Source organism: Marmota monax, unplaced genomic scaffold, assembly GCF_021218885.2.
Source record: "Marmota monax isolate L192 unplaced genomic scaffold, Marmota_monax_Labrador192_F-V1.1 WCK01_AAM20220418_F8-fsc00010, whole genome shotgun sequence".
In the NCBI taxonomy this organism is placed as follows: Eukaryota; Metazoa; Chordata; class Mammalia; order Rodentia; family Sciuridae; genus Marmota; species Marmota monax.
The window spans coordinates 20,658,450-20,680,141 of NW_026692321.1; the positions used below are offsets into that span (position 1 = coordinate 20,658,450).

The following is a 21,692-nucleotide window of genomic DNA, read 5'->3' on the forward strand; positions in this document are numbered from 1 at the left end:
TAAAAATAAAAACTTACAAAAGAAATTAATAGAGAAAGGGTCAGGCAGCTGGGGTAGGGGCTATGGTGGTGGTGGCGGGGGCAGGGGGGGGCGCGTGGTGGTGGGATGACACAGGGTTATAGTGGCCACGGGGTTAAAAAGAAACGCTAAAGTTCCTAGGGAACCAAAGTAGAATTTTGTAAGAACAAAATGGATAAAGAGGAGAGAACCTCTGGTGGCTGTGAAGGTCCTGATGCCATATATGTCAGATTGATATCTTCTGATGGTCATGAATTTATTTAAAAACAAAAAACAGTGCACTAACATCAGAAACAATTAAAGCCATGTTGAGTGGCCCAGGTCATTTTTCCAAAAATGAAACCAGTGCATTCAGTTTTAGAGAGATTGCTTTTCATGTGCTATCAAAAGTATACATGTATTTTACTTACAAGGTTTGCTACATTAACTGCTCCACCAAGGTTCCTGAATTCCCAAATGCACCCAAAATTTCCCTGGAACTACTGATAGCTGCAAAATTCCTGGATTGTTAAGTAAATTGTAATACAAACTGTTTAAAAAACAAATTAAAAAAAAAACATGAAAGAAAAGTAAATTATAGAAACATCTTCTTAATAAGTTTCCAGATCAAAGGAATTCCTCCAGTTCAAAGTTTTTTAAAACTAAAAAACAGAGGCCTAAGAAAGGAAACTTGAAACTGGGAACCATATTACTAATGAAATTAGTTTCTTGGGATCTCCTTGGTCATGTTGTTTCAGATTGACTGTAGTTTCCTTAGGTGAAAAGGCCCTGTTTTAATAATTAGTTTACCTAGTAAGGTATCCAAGTGAAACAGGTCTCTATCAGTAGTGGCTTCAGGTTTTCTAATGTCCAGAAGTTTTTAGCTCACAGCATTCTTATGATATGACCAAAGCTCTTATTAGCACTGTGTCACAAGAACTATTGAAACATTCTGTGAAACTGTTTAAAAGTCAAAAGTTTATGCAGGCATAGTGGTGCATGCCTGTAATCCCAGCACATCCAGTGGCTGAGGCAGGAGGATCACAAGTTCAAGGCCAGACTCGGCAACGTAGACCCTAAGCAACTTAGTGGAACCCAGTCTCAAAAGAAAAAATAAATAGAAAGGGTTGAGAATGTAGTTCGGTAATGAAGTTCCTCTGGGTTTAGTTCCTGTTAATCCTCCCCCCACGGGAAAAAAAAGGTCAAATTTTATTTTTAGAATTTTAATCTGTATTTACAAACCCAGACAGATACTGAATACTCTGGGGTATCCTTATTTTATTGTGCTCTTTTTCATCAGTAGGAAATAACTGATTTAATGTTCTGTAGTAGTATTTCCAAGTATTATTATTATTATTATATTACCCTACTATATTCAAATTTTGTCTGTTAGTTTTGTTAGATTGACTGGGAGTGAGTATGTTTGGTTAATTACAATTTAGAATCAATTATGGTAATTTTCTAATTGAATTTATTCTTTTTTTTTTTTTAACTGTAGCATTCCCCATTAGAATCTACTCTTGCTTTTTTCCATCTTTAAATATGGTAGAGTCCTAATTAAACTCTTGTCTCCTTGATTTATATAATGATTTGACAAGTGTTTGAGGACAATATATATGTGTGTATACATGTGTACACACACACCAGTCACTTCTGAACACTGGGGATATAGCAGTACATCAGACAGATAACCTCTATTTTCATGGAGCTTATGTTCTAATGGGAATGATTCTGTATTTGGTTTTATATTTTATTTTTAGTTATATAATGTAGTGTGTGGTTTGACTTGTTGAAAGCAGACCTGTAGAAGGGAAGTAGGTTAAGAACATGAAATCACATCTTCCTCAAGCTACCTAAGGAATAGAAGTATATAGGTGTGTTCTTAAACGAAAATAGAGGTATGAATATTCTTGAGGATAAAAGTGACATCAAATGGAATAATGCATGGGAGAGCAGCTTGTAAACAGTGCTTGGAGTTACACTTACTCATTAAGAGATAGGCTGTAGCCTAAAAACATAGGAGATTAGTACCTGTGTCTTTCATCCCTTTTCTGGTAGTTGAACTTAAAGCCAAATCGGGAAAATCAAGTAAGTCTTAAAAAGGTGAACATGCACTTGAGGTCATCTTTGTTGTAGCTGTTTAAGCTAGGCTACAGGAAAATTATAGCCTTTATGTTGTTGCACTTGCTATAGTGCCAAGATGTAATTCACTCAAAAGTGAATATCAAGTTAAGCACTTGCAAATTTTTCTTTTTTGGCAGTAATTTTATACTTTTACTCAGTGCATTACAGTTAAAATGGACCCCTTTCACTTCTGCTTACTCACTTGGCTAGGTATTTAGTGCTAAAGTTGAAGGAAAAAGATGAACCAATACCTATTAGGCTATTTCTAAACTTCTGTATTATAGTGATCTTAAAAGACAAAAATTGTTTGATGTGTTTGTTTCATAAAACACCCAACAAAATCTTGGAAGTCTTTGTAACTTTACTGAAGGTGCTAGTGTTTAATATATTTGTTACCTTTTTTGAAGTGTTAAACTTACTCTTCTTCTTTTTTATTTTTTTCTTTTCTTTTTTTTTCTGGCTTTGCAGTGCTTGGGTTGAAACTCAGGGCCTCACATGTGGTAGACAAGTGTTCTACCACTGAGCTACATTCCCAGCTCATCAAACTTATTTTTATATAACTTGTACTTCTAGGGGGAAAGTGCTGGTTAAGCAAAAGAGAAAATTGAAATCATATGGGAAAAACTTTTAGATTTTTAAATTTATTTGCTTGTTCTTATTACAGGCAAACGAAGGTTTAATATTAAATTGTGGAAGACCTTCACTGATTGTTTTAACTGTCTGCCTATAGCTGCCATTGTGGATGAGAAGATCTTCTGTTGTCATGGAGGTAGAGTAATAAATTTGCCTTAGGAGTTTTCCTTATTGTTCCCTAACTCAGAAAAGACTATAATAATTAGAATGCTATGGGGGAACAAAGTAGTACTTATGTGAAAACTGAAGCAATTAAAACTGTATTAAGCATAGCTAAAACAATTGGAAATTTGTGATATGTATGAGTAATGAAAATTTAATTCTTTAAAAAATTTCTCATATATAAAAAAAGGATAACTAGAAGTTGTGGTTTTTGTTTGTTTGGTTTAGTTTTTAAACGTCTTGTCTTTGCCTCTATTTGTTTTGTGGTGCTCAGGATCACACCCGCAGCTTTATACATGTTGGGCAAGTGCTCTACAAGCGAGCTGCATCCCATCCCCAGTCTGTCAGTAAAAATTAGATGATCATTATTTTCTTGCCTATGTATTGCAATGTAAATACCTTTCATCAGAATCCAAATGTAATTGAACTTAATTTTTACATATTGCTGCTTTGTGCAATGTGTCTCCTTTAGTCCTAAAAGTAATTTCTTGGTAGAATGTAAGTTATTTTATATGATTTGAATTTGTAAAAATTCATTGGAATAACTAACATGTTTAGCGCTTAGGTAGATGTTGTAATGGATCATCTTGAAGAATTTTCAGATCTATTGTTAAAATATATTTAAGAAACATTAAGTAATAAATGATTTAATTACATCAGTACTTCTAGAGACAGTACATTATTATGAGAAACTAGAAAAGGGAGAAAAGTGTAGGGCACGTGTTTGTGGAGGCATGAGTTTTAGAGGGTAAATGGACTTTAGAGAAGTGAAAAGGACTTGAGACAGTCTGTGTATTGTCTAGTTTAGGGAATGTGTGCCTGATTAGAGTGTCAAAGACACATTGGGGAATGATGATATAAGACTAGAGATTTGAATACTGAGCAAAGGAGTTTGTTAAATGGTTTAATAGTATCAGATTTTGGATAGGGAACTAATTTAATGAAAATAATTGAGGGGCTGGGGATGTGGCTCAAGCAGTAATGCGCTCGCCTGGCATGCGTGGGGCGCTAGGTTCCATCCTCAACACCACATTAAAATAAAATAAAGATGTTGAGTCCACCGAAAACTAAAAAATAAATATTAAAAAAAAAAAAAGAAAATAATTGAGAAAATTTGTTTTCATCACTATATGGAAAGAGTTACACTGGGAAAATGCTGAAAAGACAGATGCACTTGATTAGACTTAAGGCAATAAATGATTTATTTTCTAACAACACATTATATTGAGACATGTTTTCCAGTAGGTATTAAACATTTAAGGGATTATAGTTCTTACACATTGGTATAGCTAAGAATAGAAATACAGCAGTATGAAATGTGAATGTTTAGCTTTGTTCTTTGTGATGACACTTGGATTGCCTACCAGAGAGAATTAATAGCTTATGTTTGTATACTACAAATATTTTCATGTGTTTTTTATTGTTTATCCTTCTGGTCAGCAGATCCTGCCTTCATGAAAATAATGAGCATGTTGGAGTGGGATGTGAGGAAAGATTCTTAGGGAACCAATGAGGCATTTTAACTTGGGAGTAAAAATATTTAAGATTAGATAGTTCATAAAGTGGCAAGTGGTGGGAAGGGTTGTAATTAAGTGTCTTTGTACAAAGGACAAGAAATGGTTGGAAAGAAAGGGGGGTCTTTCCTTGAGAAATTTTTTGAAATATAATAAACAGAACTTCATTTCCTTGGTAGGAAAGATGGAAAAGACAACATAATGATAATGTTCTGTAACATCAGGATTATGTTTCATCTTTTTATTTATAGGACTATCACCAGACTTGCAATCTATGGAGCAGATTCGGAGAATTATGAGACCCACTGATGTCCCTGATACAGGTACATATGTAAAGAAGTTTGTTTTGTGTAAAATGTTGACATATTTGAACCTAATTATATTTAGTGGAAGTAGGATTGGTTTAATAAATAATAGAGACTACTTTTATAGTCAGTAAGCTAACTACAGAGTATTCTCACTAACCATTCCCCAAAATGTATGCCTTTTAAAATTTTATGCAACCTTAATGTGGTTCTTTCAAATGTATCACAAAAAAAGATCTTGCTGTTGATTCCACTTACTTTTCTAAGTTCCCTCATTCATACCTTTTAAATTGCCGGGCATGGTGGCACACACCTGTAATCCCATTGGTCCTGAGACGGAGGATCTTGAGTTCAAAGTCAGCCTCAGCAAAAGCGAGGTGGTAAGCAACTCAGTGAGACCATGTCCCCAAATAAAATACAAAATAGGGCTGAGGATGTGGCTCAGAGGTCGAGTACTCCTGAGTTCATTCCCTGGTACCAAAAAAATAAAATACAAAAAATCCCTATTAATCCAAAGATTTTAGTTAAAGTTAGCCAAGGATAGTTGCCTTCTTTGTTATTTTTTGCATCATCTGTATTTCGTTCAAACTTTTAGAGCTCTGAAAGCTCTAGAGACATGATTAATTTTTTGAAAATTATATATGAAGTTGATTAAAAATTTTTGTGTAAATTATTGACTATTCCAACTTTAAGAACAACTCTTAAGTCAAATAAAAAAATGAATCGAGTAGGGGAAAAGCAAATAAGTCTAGTTGATGATAAAATGCTGAATTAACAAATGAGCCTGGTGTAACTTTATAAATAGATGATAGGCATAGTTGTTACTTGTTCTAACATCTCTATTGGTTTTAAAACATTGCTGAGGGCTGGGGCTGTAGCTCAGTGGCAGAACACTTGCCTGGCAAGTGTGAGGCACTGGGTTCAATCCTTAGCACCACATAAAAATAAACAAATAAAATAAAGGCATTCTATCCATCTACAACTATAAATTAAAAAAAAATATTGCTCATATTTGAGTATTGTGTATGTACTATGGTATCTAACCATGGCATTTGTATTGTAAAATGCCACTGAATTGAATGTAGTTAAATTCCTCTGCTTCCTCCTATGAACTTTTGGTTAAGCCAGTATGTCCCATTGTCCTATATATAGACACTTAAAAAACTTAAAATGAATAATTTATAAGACTTGGAATTCTCTTACCTCACCTTTTTATTTATTTATAGTTTTTATTTTATAGTTTTTATTTTTTCATTTTAAAAAAATTAATTGATTTTAAAAAATAAATGACAACGAAATGCATTACAATTCTTATTACACACATACAGCACAATTTTTCATATCTCTGGTTATATATAAAGTATGTTCACACCAATTCATGTTTTCATACATGTACTTTGGATAATGATGTCCATCACATTCCACCATCCTTGCTAACCCCCTGCCCCCTCCTACCCCTTCCATTCCTTTGACTGATCTAGAGTTCGTCTATTTCTCCCATGCTCCTTCTCCCTACCCCCCTATGAATCAGCCTCCTTGTATCAGAGAAAACATTCGGCATTTGTTTTTTGGGGGGATTGGCTAACTTCACTTAGCATTATCTTCTCCAGTGCCATCCATTTACCTGCAAATGCCATGATTTTATTCTCTTTTATTGCTGAGTAAAATTCCATAGTGTATATATGCCACATTTTTAATCCATTCATCTACTGAAGGGTATCTAGGTTGGTTCCACAGTTTATCTATTGTGAATTGTGAGCCAAGCACCAAAAAAAACAAATAACCCAATCAATAAATGGGCCAAGGATCTAAACAGACACTTCTCAGAAGAGGATATACAGTCAACAAATATATGAAAAAATGTTTATCATCTTTAGCAATTAGAGAAATGCAAATCAAAACTACTCTAAGAAATCATCTCACTCCAGTCAGAATGGTAGCTATTATGAATACAGACAACAAAAAGTGTTGGTGAGGATGTGAGGAAAAAGGTACACTCATACATTGCTGGTAGGACTGCAAATTGATGCAGCCAATATGGAAAGCAGTATGGAGATTCCTTGAAAAACTGGGAATGGAATCACCATTTTACCCAGCTATCCTCAGTCTATACTCAAAGGACTTAAAAACAGCATACTACAGGGACACAGTCCTGTCTCACCTTCTGAGTAGCTAAGATTACAGGCATGCACCACCAGGCCCAGCAATTTTATTAATTTTTTTAACGGGATGATAGTACATAATGGGTTAAAACATCAGTACCTTTATGTGTTGTGTTCTGATAACAAATGCATGTGGATTTTCAAACCATAATCAGTTCTTCAATACCAACTGGTGTCTGGATAATTTCTGGTGCTAACTTCCAGAATTAGCACAAATTCCACACGTTAAGGGCTCCATTCCACAAGACTGTCCCTACTTTAGACACCAGCTGCATGTGGAATCCTCAGGTGACCCATTTACACCCACCTATCGATGAATTCAGCACATCCTCCTTTTCTGATATATTTGCTTCTTCATTATAAAGGTTATAACTGAGGAGCAGCCAAATGGAAGAGATAAACAGGGAAAGACACTGTGGGCAGCTAGCCCAACTTCTGGGCCCTCTCCAGGCATGTCTCCTTCCCAGCATGTCAGTGTGTTCATCCACCCAGAAGCTCCCCAAGTTGTGTTGTTCAACAGTCTTTTTAATAGAACTTTATTTCCAGGCCTGAAGTGGTAAGAGAAGGAAAGGGCTGAGAAATCCAACCCTTTGTTCACATGGTTGGTCTTTCTGGTGAATAGCACTTATCCTGAAGTTTTTTAGAAACTCCTTTATGAATCATCTTATTACCATAGAGTCAGAAGGGCCTTGTTACTGAAAACAAAAGATAACTCAAATTGCAAGGGTTTTAGGAGATCTGTGCTAGGACAAAATGGGAACAAAGACAAAACATCATTTCATTATATCACACTTTTATACTACTATTAAAAATATTAACATTAGTAAAACTGCCCTTTCCCTGTTTCTGCCAAAGAGTTTTTTTTTTAAACAAAATTACTTTATTAATCATTCCATTATTACTTATGTAATCAGATCTCCACTTACTGGATTCATCAGTTCTCAGCAAATTTAAACATATTCACCATGGAAATTGGGGTAAGAGAGGGACTCAGAATTCTATTAGGAACATAACTGTATATGGAAAAAAAAAAGTCCTAAACTTTCTGATGAGGATTATTTGTAATTTTTTTAAAGGGGGATGAAAGTTTGAGCTGGATAGTAACCAAATAAGTTCATTTCCTAAAGACTCGAAGACATCTAGGCATTAAAAATTATTCATTGTTCAGTACCTGAGTAAAACAAGGTTAAAACTCTATTTTTTTTAAACTTTTTTTTTTTTTTAAGAGAGAGAATTTTTAATATTTATTTTTTAGTTTTCCGCGGACACAACATCTTTGTTTGTATGTGGTGCTGAGGATTGAACCCGGGCCGCACGCATGCCAGGCGAGCGCGCTACCGCTTGAGCCACATCCCCAGCCCCATAAAACTCTAAATTGGACTTCACTTGCATTTAGTTGTTCATTTTGAAGTATCATTGGATTGTTTTGCTCAGTGTACTGAAAACCTGATAGTATCACTCTACATGCAGTTCACGAATACACATTAGCCATTATAAATAGTTGTACAGTCCTCTGATATCAGTAGGCCATCTCAAACACTGAATGTTGTAATGTTATTTCACTGCATATATCAATAGCTTACTTGTATCACTTATCAAAGAGAAAAGTGTTGAATGTCCCCACAGATTTTGATTATAATTATTGAATGTTTGACTAACCCTAATAGAATTTTGTCTTTAAATAACATTTTAAAATGCCATTTTAAAATAAGATATAATATAAATATATATATATTTAGTTGTTTATACTTTCTTTTATAGTTCAGATATAAATCAGTGACATTAAGTCTCTATTTTCAGTATATTTTAATGGAAATTTCTGAGTTGCTGAAAAACGGTTATTTTGATCTTTGGTGTTCTGTGCAGGCTTCAGAAATTAAATTTATAAATTAACACAGTCTTTGAAATAGTATCCTAATTGATCGTGGTGCTTATTCATTAATCATTGAATCTTGACTCCAGGTTCTTTTGTTTGGTTGTTTTGGTGGTGATACTAAGGCTTGAACGAACAGGCACTCTGCCACTGAGCTGTAGTTCCAACCCTTTTTTATTTCTATTTTGAGACAGGGTCTTGCTAAGTTGCCTAGGCTGGCCTCAAACTTTCAATCCTGCCTTACCTTCCCAGAGTTACCAGCATTACAGATATATGTCCCCATGCCAGACTAAAGAATTTTAGATTCTTATTGTTACTATTGTGTTTCACTTTTTATGCAACAAACTATCACATTTTCTAAATCTTAAATAACTATTTTAATTTTGTATAGTTTTGTTGTCACTCTGAAATTATGAATTCTTAATAACATGGTTTTCTGCTCACTGCTTCATCCCTGAAAACAGACTAGAATGTAGAAGCATTATAGAAGACTGGAGGTGTGTGTGGTTTTTCAAGAGTCATCATCAGTCATAACTAAAGACTAAAAACCCATAGGTTTTTGTGTGCTGGTAGATTAAAACATCATAGCAAGAGCTTAGTAAAAAAAAAAATAATAATTATTATTATTCAAACATTAAGTAATTATTATTATTATTATTGCCTACCTAATGTTTGAATTCCTCAAGATTTCACTTAGTAGTCTTTATATTCCCAAAGGTAATCTGAGTCACCCCTATGATTTCTACTACTATTACTATCATGAAGATGCCCAGATAAATATTTTTGTCCTGAACTCTTGCTAGACCCAGAACGTTACTAGAGTCAAAGGTTTGATCTGATTTTGTTCCTTCACTTTTTTTTTTTTTTAAGTCCTCCAGGCCTCATTAAAAAATGTTTTATTTCCTTAAATTGGCTTGTAGATCTGATGTAATTACAGTGCTATTGCATCCTAATTCTGAAATTTATGTGGAAACACAAAGGAAACCAAAATAATTCTGAAGAAAAAAATTAAGTGTATATTAGCCCTATCAAATATAGCAACTTATTTAAAAACCTTAGTGTGTTGGTGACTCAAGGTTAAATAAAATATGCAAATAGAACAGAACACAACACTCAGAAACACAGTTTGTGTCTTTTTTTATTAAAAAAATATATGTTGTGTGTGTGTGTCTGTATGTGTGTATATATATATGTGTGTAAAGTTGTAGTTGAACACAATACCTTTATTCATTTATTTATTTTTATGTGGTGCTGAGGATTGAACCCAGTACCTCACATATGCTAGGCAAGCACTCTACTGCTGAGCCACAACCCCAGCCCTCACAATGTATGTCTTAAGGAAAGGATAAACTAACTATTCATGGAATGATGCTGATCACCTGGTTATTCAGATGGAAAACTATACACAGATATATTGTTGTGCTCAGAGTGTGCTATACACATATTTCCTATATGTGGAAAATAGTGGAAAGTACTACCTTAAAAAACCAGGCAAGATTATATTTGCATAGTTGCTTTATAAGACAGATGGGCGTATCTTGGGGACAAGTGATTTGTCTTGTTTATTACAGTAAATACAGAAATGTCTTTTTTTTTTTTGATTTAAGGAAATAAGACATTTTGTGAGGGTAAAAGTGAAATGTGATGGGCCATGTTTTTTACAGGGTGTGAGGGTAGAAGTGAAATGTGATGCTTTATCCTAACTTGTATTTTTCATTACTGTATTGTTCTCTAAAGGTTTACTCTGTGATTTGCTGTGGTCTGACCCAGATAAGGATGTGCAAGGCTGGGGAGAAAATGATCGTGGTGTTTCCTTTACTTTTGGAGCTGATGTAGTCAGTAAATTTCTGAATCGTCATGATTTAGACTTGATTTGTCGAGCTCATCAGGTATGAAATAGAAGACTCATGGATATTTTATTATTTGTTAACTTCATATATCCCTCTCATTTTATTTTCAAGGAAACATCTAAAAAAGCTCAAATGACTTAGTATAAGGAAAGCAATAGGAGAGGCAGAGCCAGTACTAGATCTCACAGTTGATAGTTGATCTATTAACCTTATCTTGCCCTACATGAAATGTTTGAAAAGAATGTTTTTGTACACAGTATAGTGCAACCCTAACAACATTTTCAGTGCTTTGCTGAAGCTTTCTATATGATGTCTAGATTTTTTATTTGGTCTTTATATATTATGGACAATAGTCAAATGTTATCCTTAATTATGTGGATATCGTTTTTTGATAATGACAAACTACACTATAAAAAATGAAACATTGAAGAATTAGATTTTAGACTGGATATTAGATATCAGAATGTGGGGCTGGGGATATAGCTCAGTTGGTAGAGTACTTACCTTACATGCACAAGGCCCTGGGTTCAATCCCTAGCACTGTCCCCCCCCCAAAAAAAAGATATCAGAATGTGATCATTGTATTAACTGTGATACAATCATTGTTATGTAAGAAAAATTCCCATGTTTTCCAAACATAACTAGTGTAAAATAAATTGATCGAAAAGCATTTTGGAAAATCTTTCTTGGCTAGGAATATATCTCATTGGTAGAGCACTGGCATAGCATGGTGGAGGCCATGTGTTCTATCCAAAGCACTGCAAGAAAAAAGAAAGAAAATGGAGAGGAAAGATGAAAATCTTTCTTGGCCACATTTGAGGTTACTGAGTTTTTTAAATTTACAAATATATTCAAGATTTCTTGTTATTGATTTGTTAAAGCAAAATTTATTAAATTCCTTCTATACTGTCTATAGTACTTTTTTTCTTTAGGTTTTATTCCCCATGATGCTTGCCTAGTTCTCTTTCTTTGTGTAATCCTAAATGATAAACAAAAATGACCGTTTTCTTCTCCTCTGTATGTTATATATGTATCACATGTTTCTCTTGTCATTCTTTTTTTTTTTTTTTTCATCCATACTTGCCATTTATTAGTCTTCTTGTTTGGAGCAAAAGGCTAAGAATTCACAAATACCATGACCTAAGCACCTGTTTCAAATTAAACGTCAGCCTTCAGCTTGCAAAATAATTTTTTGATAATTAAGCAAATTGCAGAAGAGCCATCAATTGCTTTTTTTCTTCCGGGAGAAGTCAGCAGGATAACTGCACCCTAAGGGCTTCTTTCTGTGTTGAATTTGAAAGGTGGAACAAAAGAAAAGCAGTCTTTTCCAATCCAAACCATGGAGGTAATGTATAGAAAGGTATCCTTATTTCAGTAGGGAAAGTGGCTGGATAAAAGAAGCAGGACTACCCGCTCTAGAAGACAACATAGAAATACCTGCCACATCCTGAGTTCAGAATTTTGTTTTGAGATGAATAAAAAGCACCTAAATGTCAGGAAAGTGTTCATCCTGTGTGACAAGAATTCTCACATGGTCCATCAGACGCATTCGGCTTCCCTGGGGCCTGCACGCCCCCCAGCCCAGAGGCCAAATGGCCGAGGCGCTCCTCGCTCTGTCATCTTCGCTTCTTCTCTCTCTTGTTATTCTATTGAATGAAATTCTCAAATCCTTTTCTTTTTGCTTTTGATTGTCTTTTAATCAGTAAGTATTCTATTTATAATTTTGACAATTAAGCATTCTGTTAGGTTTCAGAGCAGACTTGCTAAGTTTCCTAACTAAAATCCCCACTGATAATTATTTTTCCAACTGTGTACTTTTATTCAGTGGTCTAAATACATGTAGGTAATGATTTTTAAAGCTCAAGTTATTGAACTATCTACTTTGTTTGCTGTTTTCTTGAAACTTCCCAAATCCTGTTCTACTTGGTTTTTGGTTTTGGTTTTGTTTTCTCGGCAGTACTGGGAGATTGAACCCAAGAGTGCTCTAGCACTAAGCTGCATCTGTAGCTCTCTTTTTATTTTTTATTTTGAGAGGGTTTGGCTAAGTTGAAGAGGCTGTCCTTGAACTTGAGGTCCTCCTCCCTCTCTCCCGAGTCTGTGAGATTACAGGCATGTGCCATTACACCTGCCGTTCTGCTTGGTTTTAGTCATGTTGTTTCAACAGTTGAGGCTTATAATAAGAAATAATACAAACTTCACATATTTGCTTTAAAAAAGTGTTTGAAAGAATAAACAAACAACTAAGAAACATAGTACTGAGTGCCAAGCACTACTATGAGCTGGGGATAGAAGGGGTGGCCACAGTTTTTAATATTTTTTTAGTTGTTGATAGGCCTTTATTTATTTATTTTATTTATTTATAATGTGATGCTGAGAATTGAACCCAGTGCCTCACACATGCCAGGCAAGTATGCTACCACTGAGACACAGCTCCAGCCTGAGGTGGCCACAGTTTTAATTGAAATGGATAATATTGAAATTTTATCATAAGGTAAATGTCAACAGAAACATGTTCCTAATACTGAGGTAGGAGTTATTTTTAAAAGTAAATTATTTTGGGCTGGGGATGTGGCTCAAGCGGTAGCACACTTGCCTGGCATGCGTGCGGCCCGGGTTCGATCCTCAGTACCACATACAAACAAAGATGTTGTGTCTGCTGAAAACTAAAGAAAATAAATATTAAAAAAATTCTCTCTATCTCTAAAAAAAAAAAAAAAAGAAAAGAATTATTTTGGAGGCTCTTTCTTATATTAGCAAACATTGTAGTATAATTTTGCTTGTTGAAGGATGTCTAAAATAGACTTCAAAAGGTAATCTTCTGGGCTGGGGTTGTGGTTCAAATGTTAGAGTGCTCACCTAGTGTGCGTGAGGCACTGGGTTCAATCCTCAGCACCACATAAAAATAAAATAAAGATATTGAATCCACCTAAAATTTAAAAATAATAAAAGGTAATCTTCCTATTGTAAATAAATATAAAATGCTAGTACCTCTCATTTGTAGAGTTGATTGTTTAAATCACTTAGGAATTGACAACAGAATTTAGAAATCATATTAAATCAATAAGGAAAAACATTTTAATAAAAGTTCAATTTGTCAGCAGCTAACAAAGGAGCATGTGTGACTTAAACCCAACTTAGTAAATGTTTTCAGTATTTCAGTATGGTAAGTTTAAAAGTGAAACAAGAAAAAGGCTCTTAGCAAAGTCTCTTTTTTGTTTTTGCTCATTTAATTAAGAATTCTGTAATTGATTACAGTGTTATCAAAGATGTGCTTGGTATTCCAGCTCCCTGTGGACATTATACCTACCAGGTTCTCCCTCCTTCCTTTATGAGTGTTGGAAATATGATTTTTTGAGTTTTTAGTTAAGTGTTTTTCACTTTTAACATTTCCTTTGACAGGTGGTGGAAGATGGATATGAATTTTTTGCTAAACGACAATTGGTGACCCTATTTTCAGCCCCAAATTACTGTGGCGAGTTTGACAATGCTGGTGGAATGATGAGTGTGGATGAAACTTTGATGTGTTCATTTCAGGTATGATATATATGTAAATTTTTAACAACTGGAAATCTAATTGAAAATATTGTCATAATGATTTTTCTTTTGGATTTGTGATCTTCCCTTGAGCAAAGTGTTAAAAATCAGTTTAATGCAGGAATGATTGTCACTGAAACTCTTTAGAGATCCTATTTCTAATCACAAAAAAGTTTCCAGCCTCTTTTGGTATATATTAAATTTAAGAGTTTTAGGAAATCTGAATTGTGTCAAGGGATCCTGATTCAGTTGAATTCCTCCATATGACTGTTGGATATTGGCTTACCTAGTAATGTGAAGGCAATGGATAGGTTTTGTTTTCTTTTGCAAGATGAACAGGTAGGATAGACATTGAGAAGGGAGAGCAATATATTATAAATTCTTATGAAAATGAAGTAGAAAATTTACCTAAGGTACTTTCCAAATCATCTTAAAGTATCTTTTGTAAACATAGAAACATTGATATTTTGAAAAGGGACCTTTTCAAAATATCAAAAGTAGCTTTGGTGTGCTGCTCACAGATGGTTCTTGTTCACTGATTTAAACAGCTTCAGTACTTTGTTTTTGTAAAGGTTATTTTATATCCTTCACATGTACACACTGTACATTTATTCCTTGGTATCCATGGGGTATTAGTTCTAGAGCTCCCTGTGGATAACAGAATCTGAGGTTGCTCAAGTCATTTTATATAAAGCAGCACAATGTTTGCATATAGTCTATGCACATCCTCCAGTATTCTTTAAATCATCTCTAAATTACTTGGGCCAATGCAGTGCATATGCAGTGTAAGTAGGAGTTGTACTCTATTGTTTAGAGAATTAATGATGAAGCAGAAACATCTGTACATGTTCAGTATACATTTTTTCTTCTGAATATTTTCAGTCCACAGTTGAATTTTCAAATGCAGAGCCCATAAATACATAGGGCCAACTGTATTTCTCTTTCAGGTCTTATCCTAACAGTTGCTCTCATGGAAAGTGGGATTAATATGTTCCTTTCACCAAGGCATTATCAAGCTCTGAATAGTTTTAAGAAATACTTTATAAATGTTCTCTGTATATTTTTCCTATAAAGTCATGGTATTTTCTGTATATAATGTAGGTTAAATTTATACTTACTAGGGAGCTAGATTTGTGGCTTAGCAGTAGAGTGCTCCCTAGCATATGCGAGACCCTAGGTTTGACCCTCAGCACAAGGAAGGAAGGAAGGAGGGAGGGAGGGAGGAAGGAAGATTTTTTAAAAAAAATTTACACTCACTAGGATGAGTATAAATTTAAAAAGTCAGATGGTAGCAATGGAATAATTCAAAACTTTATATAGTTGGTACAAATGTTTTAGAAAACAGTTTGGTAGTCATCAAAAGGTTAACCATGCCCAGAACCACCTCCCAAAAAGGATAAACATAGAGTTGACCCAACAATTTCTCTTCTAGGTATATACCCAAGAAAAATGAAAACATAGGTCCACACAAAATCTTATACATGATGTTCAAAGTAGCATTATTCATAATAGCCAAATAGTGAAAATAATCCCAAAGCCCATTGGAATAACAAAATGTGGTATATCCAGTGGAATGCAATTTAATAATAAAAAAGAATGAGTTACTAATACACATTGTATTATTGGGAGCTTTGGAAATAAAAGTTGAAAGAAGCTGGTCACAAACAACCACTTAGGATGCCAGTTATGTGAAATGTCCAGAATAGACAAATCTACAGAAACAAAGTAAGTTAAATGATTGCTTATGATTGGAGGGAGACAGAGAGCAGAAATGGTGGGTGACTGCTAATAGAAACAAAGTTTCTTGTGGGGGTGGACAAAAATGTTCTAAAATAAGATTATGGCCATGGTTGTATGTGTGCTAAAATCTTGGCTTGCTGGGCACTGTGGTGTATGCTTGTAATCCCAGCTACTTGGAAGACTAAGTCAGGAGGGTGCAAATTTGAGGCTAGCCTCTGCAACTTAGACCCTGTCTCAAAAGAAGAATAATAAAAAAAGGTGGGGGATATAACTTAGTGATAGAGTGACCCTGAGTTTAATCCTTAATACCACAAAATAAAAGAAAATAACCTTGACTTGACTACTTCAAATAGATAATGTTTATGACTTGAAGATTAATTACCTGCTAAACAAAATATGTCAGGATTATAAGAGCTTGGGTCTTTTGACTCTTGAAACCGATGAGATATACTAATTTGAAAAAAGTCTTAAATTTAAGGTGGGTACTTGATAGAGTTAGTGTACTCAAGCTTTCTACTAAAATATTAATAGAATAATACACAATAAGTTTTCGGATATTTGTATCTTTTGTTTATTGTTGTTTAGTCCTGGAGATTGAATCCAGGGCGTTGTGCATACTAGGCACTTACTCCACCTCTGAGTTACACCTGTATGTAGCCCTTGCACAGTCTTCAAATATGAGAAATATTTATCATATTTTGCTATTTTATTCTACATTTTGTTACATTTTGATAAATTGTGCTATTTTGAAAGAATAATATTGTGGATTATTTACTTTAAGATATTGAAACCATCTGAAAAGAAAGCTAAGTACCAGTATGGTGGACTGAACTCTGGACGTCCTGTCACTCCACCTCGAACAGCTAATCCTCCGAAGAAAAGGTGAAGAAAGGAATTCTATAAAGAAACCATCAGATTTGTTAAGGACATACTTCATAATATATAAGTGTGCACTGTAAAACCATCCAGCCATTTGACACCCTTTATGATGTCACACCTTTAACTTAAGGAGACGGGTAAAGGATCTTAAATTTTTTTCTAATAGAAAGATGTGCTACACTGTATTGTAATAAGTATACTCTGTTATAATATTCAACAAAAGAAGTTAAATCCAAATTCAAAATTATCCATTAAAGTTACATCTTCATGTACCACAATTTTTAAAGTTGAAAAGCATCCCAGTTAAACTAGATGTGATAGTTAAATCAGATGAAAGCATGATGATCCATCTGTGTAATGTGGTTTTAGTGTTGCTTGGTTGTTTAATTATTTTGGGCTTGTTTTGTTTGTTTGTTTGTTTTTGCTAGAATAATGGCAACTATTTTTAATTTTTTTTCTGAAACATTTTTAAAAGTGAAACATGGGAAGAGCTTTAAAGACATTCACCAACTATTATCTTCCTTTACTTATCTATTTGCTCTTACTAAGAAAACATGCCTCATTACAGTAAAAGGAATTTTAGAGATTGATAGTTTTAAAAATATGCAAACTATTCAATCCAATAATTTTTAATCAAACAGTTTGGGCATACATACAGCTGATAGTGAATATTTTGCTTTTTACAGAAATTGCCACTGATTTGGATTTGTGCACTCTAATTTTTAACTTATTGATGCTCTATTGTGCAGTAGCATTTCATTTAATTTTAAGATAAGGCTCATATAGTATATCACCCAACTAGTTGGTAATGTGATTATGTGGTACCTTGGCTTTAGGTTTTAATTCGCACGAAACACCTTTTGGCATGCCTACTTCCTGATAACACCCTCACCTGCATCAGTTTTGTTTTTGGGGTTTTTGTTGTTGTTTGTTTGTTTGTTTTTAGATCCACAGAACATGAGAATCCTTTTTTTGACAAGCCTTGGAAAGCTGACACTATTTTCCTCCCTCTGTATGAAGGATGTATTTAAAATGGATGCTGGTCAGTGGGACATATTGTCAACTATGGGTATTGGGTGCTTCACTGTCTAATATTGCCATGTGAATGTTGTATACGATTGTAAGGCTGTGTCACTAAAGATTTAATTCTGGTTTTTCATAATCAAAGGTCATATGATATTGTATAGATATGCTTTGTAGTGAACTATAGTAGCAATAATTTCTGTACATGATCAAGAGTTTATTGCAGCATTTCTTTTCTTGTTTTTGTTTTGTTTTGTTTTGTTTTAAGGGTTAGAATTAACAATGGCAAGGAGTAGAAAAGTCAACATAAAGATTTTAGAAGGAGAACTTATAGGACACAGGTTTGTGATTCATTGGATGTGATTCTAAAATCTTTTATTGAGCATTGTCAAATTTGTAAGCTTCACAGAGATGGACATCATATTTATAATACCCTTCTATATGTGCTACCATAGACGTGAAATTCTTGACCTTAATATTGTCTTTGAAAATGTTAAATTGAGAATTCTGTTAACTTACATTTTATGGATTGGCGCATTGTATTACTGCAAGAAATATTTGATTTTCAGCACAGTGCAAAAGTTCTTTAAAATGCATATGTCTTTTTTTCCTAATTCCATTTTGTTTTAAAGCACATTTTAAATGTAGTTTTCTCATTTAGTAAAAGTTGTCTAATTGATATGAAGCTTGGCTAAGTATTTTTATTTCGTTTTTTCTTTCCATTGAGACATTTAAGTATATATTTTGACATTGGAGTCTTTTCTGAAAGTGTTCATGAACTGCGTATATATTAGATTAGGTCATGCGTGTGTGTGGGGGGGGGGGTGGGAATTGAACCCAGGGCCTTGTGCATTCGAGGCAAGCACTCTACCAACTGAGCTATATCCCCAGCCCTCACACATGCTTTTATCTAATGTGATTTAATAACTTCCTGATTGAAGTATAAATTGTGCATTTTCTAATAGAAGCTTTCTATTGAAGACATCTACTTCAGAAGTAGATCTATAATAAAAACCTTTAGCAAGAAAAGAGCAATCTTTTACATCAGTATTTGTTAATTCACAAATACTGGATCCTGGCTTTTTGTAAAAAGTCATCTCTAAGTCAAGACTAAATGTGAAAAAATAATCACTAAGCAAATTAATATTGGACATAAATTTAAAGTATAGAAATTTACCATGTTGAAAAATTATTTAAGCATTCTTAAAAGCACTTTAATAACATTCACAAGTAGTGTGTTCATCACAAGTTGGTAATATTGCTACTGAATTAAATTTCTCAGGAGAAAAATAACCTGGAATTCCCATGTCACTGACTTATGTTCTTCCTTTGCTTTTTTCAGTGTAGTGATTTTCTGTATACAGTTTAACCCAAATGTTATGACATTCAAAATTATTAAACATACTAGATATGTATTATAAGGAGGATCATATGGATTAGAAAAAGCAAGGTTATTATGGTCAATTTGTTTGTTCTTGAAAGAATCAACTGCAGTCAATCTTTTGCACTTAAAATTGTTTAACATTATTTGTTTTAGTTTTGTCTAAGGACAGGTTTTAATTATCAGCAAAGGACTGATTGGTTTAGTGTTGTCATCTTTTACTACTCAGTGTTACTTTATTTTTGTAGAGTACTCAATCAATCCTGAAGTTTGTTGTTTTTTTTTTTTTTTTAAACTGAAAAATGCCAGGAAGAAAACTTTTAAAGCTTTAAATAGGAACTATGCTTTGTACATCAAAAGTATCTCATTACAGTTATAATGACAAAAATATGAAGAAAGCATGAAGTTACCTACAATGGGATTATTCAGATATATTCCCAAATTAGGATGCAGTTTCTTCATGTGTTAAGTTGTTAAAGGTTTGCAATGTACAGAGAGGCAGGCTTAGGTCAAGTTAAATAGTTCCCATCTTTTCAATCATGCCTCTCAATTTTGTATATTGAACAAAACCTTGGGGCACTAACACCACTTTCTGTCACTATCAAATGGACATGTTTGGTCTCAGTACCTGATTCACAATTCACATTATTGAGTTATTTGAGTGATAGTCCCTGAGTTTAAATTATTTGACTTAAAATTTTGAATTTTGATCTTTTTACAGGCTAGCAGTAAGTTCTAGGATACTGTGTCTTGATGCTGGAGCAGAGGCTATTAGTTCCCAGTCACACAGAATATAATCAAGAGAGCAAATGAATTATAATTCTTTGTCTACTGTTTACCCTTTGCACAGACCAGTCCTTTGTAGTAAATGCATTTTAGATTTACAATATTTTCAACTTCTCATGGATTTATCAGGACATAACTCTGTTGGATGTGTAGAAACATCTGTCCTTGTAACTAGTAAAACAGCTGAGTCTCAGCTAATCATAGCAGCTGAGCTTTCAATAAGTCAATGCCCTCAAACTGCCAGAAATGTCCATAAAAGGTAAATGCTGAACCATAACCAGTCAGGCTGTTTCTGTGTGTCCTTTGCTTCTGTACATACTGCCTACCCATGGGCAGAGCTCTGAATCGTCATGCTTCGAGAATGCTAGCTCAGGGGTTGTGGCTGTAGCTCAGTGATAGAGCACTTGCCTAGCATGTATGAGGCACTGGATTCAATTCTCAGCACCACACACACACAAAATAAACAAATAAAGGTATAAAAATTGCAAAAAAAAAAATGCTACCTCATTTATGATTTGTTTCTTTGATTAAATAAATTCAGCTAAATTGAGAGGGGGAAATGGATTAATTTGGAGTATGAATGTGTTTGGGGCAACACACCTTTCAAAAGAATTCATCAAAGGCAAGTCAGGAACATCTTACACTGTGTCTCTTAAGAACACAAAAGTCTGTTATATTCAGCCAGGGGAATGAAATATGCTCAGTTTTATAAGTTCCTTTTTCTTTGTAAGAGCCAAAACTTCTGAGCCAAAAGAACAAATTAACTTTTTTACATCTTTATGCTAAAAATTCAGTTAGAGAACAATGATGATCAGGCTGAATTTGCTATCACAGCCGACCTAATTTTCCATCTCCCTTTCCTTGTGAGATCACACCTGAATTAAAGATGCATCTGAACCACATAAAGTAACACACACCTGTAATCCCAGCAACTTGGGACCCTGAAGGATTCAAGTTCAAGGCCAAGATCAGCAACTCAGCCAGACCCTAAACAATTTAGCAAGACCTTATCTCAAAAACAAAAAGGACTAAGGATGACACAGCTGTAACATTTGAAAGGACTAATTGCCTGAGGCTTCTAAGTTCAACATTCTTTTCAAGTGTTACACATGCAAAAAGATATAACCTAAGATCTATTTCTGAAGGCTTCCGGTTCAATCAGGCCTGCATCACCAAGTGAAGTGTGTGTTAATTTTTACAGCTGCCTCATCTGAGTAATTCAATAGATGTATAGGCCAATTTATTCCCCCCAAAGCAGTGACGTCACAGCTAAACATCTGGAACTATCACAGATTGTTATGCAAATTTGTTGAAACATATTAAAACCCCTAGTATATTTCTTGGGGGTGGGTGGGAGGTGGTTGAGAAAATAAACTACAGTGATAAAACTTTTTATATCAGACTACCCTTAGCATATTACCCCCTGGTAACAGTTGCTGAAAATGTTGACACTTAATAAGTTATTGATGGGCTGACACCTGTTCTACCATTCATGAATTAACATGAACTTTGTCTTTTGCTCTTGATTTAATAAAAATTCCTGAGAGGAAAGATGTGAAGTTTAAGTTATTTGAGGTTTATGTCTGGTAGAACTCATGAGTCTATTCAGTTTATCAAATTAAAATTAGTAAGATACTTATTACCTCAGAAAATCTTGTGTGAGACCCAGGATCCAACTAAGCACATGCATTTGTTCCAAACATATCAGTAAGAGATTTTAGAAACAAAT

General features: G+C 34.2%; 2 protein-coding genes across 3 annotated transcripts in view; both read left to right on the forward strand.

Moving 5' to 3' along the window:
* The window catches only part of Ppp1cb (protein phosphatase 1 catalytic subunit beta), a 42,149-nt gene extending 23,674 nt beyond the window's left edge, over nt 1-18,475 (forward strand). For both annotated transcript variants that reach the window (XM_046441551.2, XM_046441549.2), the window contains exons 5-9: nt 2,786-2,890; nt 4,682-4,753; nt 10,508-10,659; nt 14,020-14,154; nt 16,676-18,475. In XM_046441551.2, coding sequence (XP_046297507.1) covers nt 2,786-2,890; nt 4,682-4,753; nt 10,508-10,659; nt 14,020-14,154; nt 16,676-16,780 — 569 coding nt within the window. In that variant the 3' untranslated portion in view covers nt 16,781-18,475. The remainder of the gene's footprint in view (nt 1-2,785; nt 2,891-4,681; nt 4,754-10,507; nt 10,660-14,019; nt 14,155-16,675) is intronic.
* LOC124090741 (elongin-C-like) lies at nt 116-718 on the forward strand. Its single transcript, XM_046441552.2, is given in 2 exon segments — nt 116-285; nt 288-718. Coding segments are annotated over 2 exon segments (339 nt in total). The 5' UTR covers nt 116-189; the 3' UTR covers nt 531-718.
* Nucleotides 18,476-21,692: the final 3,217 nt, after the last annotated feature.